A 3,282-nucleotide genomic window follows, 5' to 3' on the forward strand; every position below is an offset into this window, starting at 1 on the left:
CCTGGGGGGTGCTCCCGGGGCCCCGCCGCCGGGGACGGGAGGCTGCGGCTGGCACGGCTGGCGCTGGTCCTCCTGGGCTGGGTCTCGTCGTCCTCCCTCCCCTCCTCTGCGTCCTCGTCCACCTCCTCGGCGTTCCCGGTCTCCGCGGCGTCCGCCCAGCCCCAGCTGTCGGGCCGATGTCCCCCGGCGTGCGAGTGCTCCGAGGCGGCGCGCACCGTCAAGTGCGTTAACCGCAACCTGACCGAGGTGCCCGCGGACCTGCCCCCCTACGTGCGCAACCTCTTCCTCACCGGCAATCAGCTGGCGGTGCTCCCCGCCGGGGCCTTCGCCCGCCGGCCGCCGCTGGCCGAGCTGGCCGCGCTCAACCTCAGCGGCAGCCACCTGGAGGAGGTGCGCGCCGGCGCCTTCGCGCATCTGCCCAGCCTGCGCCAGCTCGACCTCAGCCACAACCCGCTGGCCGACCTCAGCCCCTTCGCCTTCTCGGGCGGCAACGCCAGCGTCGCGGCCCCCAGCCCCCTGGTGGAACTGATCCTGAACCGCATCGTGCCCCCTGCGGCCGAGCGGCAGAACCGGAGCTTTGAGGGTGCGGTGGCAGCGGCCCTGCGAGCAGGCCACGCGCTGCGCGGGCTCCGCCGCCTGGAGCTGGTCAGCAACCGCCTCCTCTACCTGCCCCGCGACGTCCTGGCCCAGCTGCCCGGCCTCAGGCACCTGGACCTGCGCAACAACTCGCTGGTGAGCCTGACCTATGTGTCCTTCCGCAACCTGACACACCTCGAAAGCCTCCACCTGGAGAACAACGCCCTCAAGGTCCTGCACAACGGCACCCTGGCAGAGCTGCAAAGCCTGCCTCACGTCAGAGTCTTCCTGGACGACAATCCCTGGGTCTGTGACTGCCACATGGCGGACATGGTGGCCTGGCTCAAGGAGACAGAGGTAGTGCAGGGCAAAGCCAGGCTCACCTGTGCATTCCCGGAAAAAATGAGGAATCGGGTCCTCTTGGAACTCAACAGTTCCGACCTGGACTGTGACCCTATCCTTCCTCCATCCCTGCAGACGTCTTATGTCTTCCTGGGTATTGTTTTAGCCCTGATAGGCGCCATTTTCCTACTGGTTTTGTATTTGAATCGCAAAGGGATAAAAAAGTGGATGCATAACATCAGAGATGCCTGCAGGGATCACATGGAAGGGTATCATTACAGATACGAAATCAATGCGGACCCCAGGTTAACAAACCTCAGTTCTAATTCGGATGTCTGAGAACCGCGCGAGGACAGAACAAGGACAGCTATGCATGAGATGTAGACTTCAGCTTTTGTCCTGTCCTAGGCTTGCTGCACCACCACCCTCCACTGTAGCTGCCACTGACCTTGACTGAAAGCAGTGAAGGGAGTTTGCTCCCTTATGTAAAGTTTCTTGGTGTGTTCTGCTACTGTAAGACAATGGACAACTGTGCTTAGTGTTTTATCCTCTTCCTTTTCTGGGAAATCAACACGTCTGGAGGGATGTTTTCAAGTTTCAGCATGAACATGGCCTCCTGGCTGCCTCTTTCTCTTAGTACAGTTCAAGGTTATCAAATGTACTCCCACAGATAGCATTCAACAAAAGCTGCCTCAACTTTTTTGAGAAAAAGACGTATTTCATAAATATCAGTTTTATTCTCATGTACCAAAATTGTGGAGAGAATGATTGCATTCCATAAACTGCCCGCAGACCTTAGCAAGCTCTTCAAAGTAACTCCATAGCACACAGGAGCGCCTGCATCTGAGAGCATGCTTACATTTTCCTGTTCTGCATATTACAGAAAATAACTTGCAACTTCAGATAACTTCTTTGACAAGTTACTTTTCTGACTGCAGTTTATATGAAACTGTGCTGACGTTTTTTTATAAACTGCATCGAGATCCAGCAAACTAAATTGTTCCAAAAAAATTAAATAAAGATTCTTAAAAGAATTACAGTTGTGTTCAAGTTTACTATTGGAAAAAAAGATTAGGGGCAGTGATATTAAATGGTCTTGGTTCTGATGATAATTAAGGTGTTAGTTATTATAGCTGAGAATGAAACGGGAGCAGTGTCTTATACAGACAGACTTTGGAGATAGTTTTGAGATGGTGGATCCTTTCAGGGTTTACATAGAGAATTTGAATATTCATGTGAAAGTTAATGCTATTCATTAAACAATTTTGTAAAAGCATTATAAAGTTCGTAAGAGGGAAGAGTGCGGTATGATAAGCAGTTCACAGTGTGGGGCTTTTTCTAGACTAAGTTAGGACAGAACAAAATTATTTACGTAATAAAACTCTCCACGTGAAATTGTTCTGTGGATTTTTAGAGCAGAGAACGAAACAAATATAATGCAAATAAATGTATGAAAATGAAGTGTCTCAAGACATAGAATATTCTAAAATAAAAGATTTAAAAGAGTAACTTTAAAAAGTTATAAGGTCAGAATGTAAGTTGGAACTTAAGATTTTCCTGAGAATATATTTTTTTAAATGCTTAAAATGGAACCTATAGGGTTGATAGTTTGATTATCAGAGATTGCTAATGTGTTTAAAAAATAATTGTTATGGTAGGATATGAATTTGAGGAAATAACCAGAGATAACTGTCTATGTTTACAAACGAGTGTCTCAACTAATCGTAGGTTCTTATGTTCAGTTCAGCACTTAAGAATTTGGGGACATTTTGATTTTAGCTAAACTCTATGTTAGTATATACACCTTTGTGAAGAATAAATCACACTTAGGTGTAAATAAAAGCAATTGATTAATCAAGTGATACTGTCAATAATAGACAAGATTTTTTTTCAGAGTTTATTATTTGCCAAGGAAGTTTAAAAGTAAATTCCATTAATCTCTAAACTCTTATATAAAGTGACTTTTAATTTAGCCATTATTGCTTAATTTAAAGTGTAGGTAAACTTGTGCCAGTAAGTCTTAGGGCCCTTCCTTCCCTTTAAAATGATCACGTTCTGGTGGGCTTCCCTGGTGGCGCAGTGGTTGAGAGTCCGCCTGCCGATACAGGGGACACGGGTTCGTGCCCCGGCCTGGGAAAATACCACATGCCGTGAAGCGGCTGGGCCCGTGAGCCATGGCCACTGAGCCTGCGCGTCCGGAGCCTGTGCTCCGCAACGGGAGAGGCCACAACAGTGAGAGGCCCACGTACAGAAAAAAAAAAAAAAAAGATCATGTTCGGGGGTGTTTTATATTTGAAATAAAATTTAGGTTTCCATACTTTTATAAATGAAATAGGATTAGACAGTACTTTAGTTCTAGAAATC

At 47.9% G+C, this 3,282-nt stretch overlaps 1 protein-coding gene across 1 annotated transcript in view; it reads left to right on the forward strand.

Moving 5' to 3' along the window:
- TPBG (trophoblast glycoprotein) overlaps positions 1-1,952 on the forward strand; it is a 67,669-nt gene extending 65,717 nt beyond the window's left edge. The window contains exon 7 of the mRNA XM_024757448.1: positions 6-1,952. Coding sequence (XP_024613216.1) covers positions 6-1,257 — 1,252 coding nt within the window. The 3' untranslated portion in view covers positions 1,258-1,952. The remainder of the gene's footprint in view (positions 1-5) is intronic.
- The last annotated feature ends 1,330 nt before the right edge of the window (positions 1,953-3,282 follow it).

Source organism: Neophocaena asiaeorientalis, unplaced genomic scaffold (assembly GCF_003031525.2).
Source record: "Neophocaena asiaeorientalis asiaeorientalis breed wild unplaced genomic scaffold, Neophocaena_asiaeorientalis_V1.1 scaffold253, whole genome shotgun sequence".
Lineage (NCBI taxonomy): Eukaryota > Metazoa > Chordata > Mammalia > Artiodactyla > Phocoenidae > Neophocaena > Neophocaena asiaeorientalis.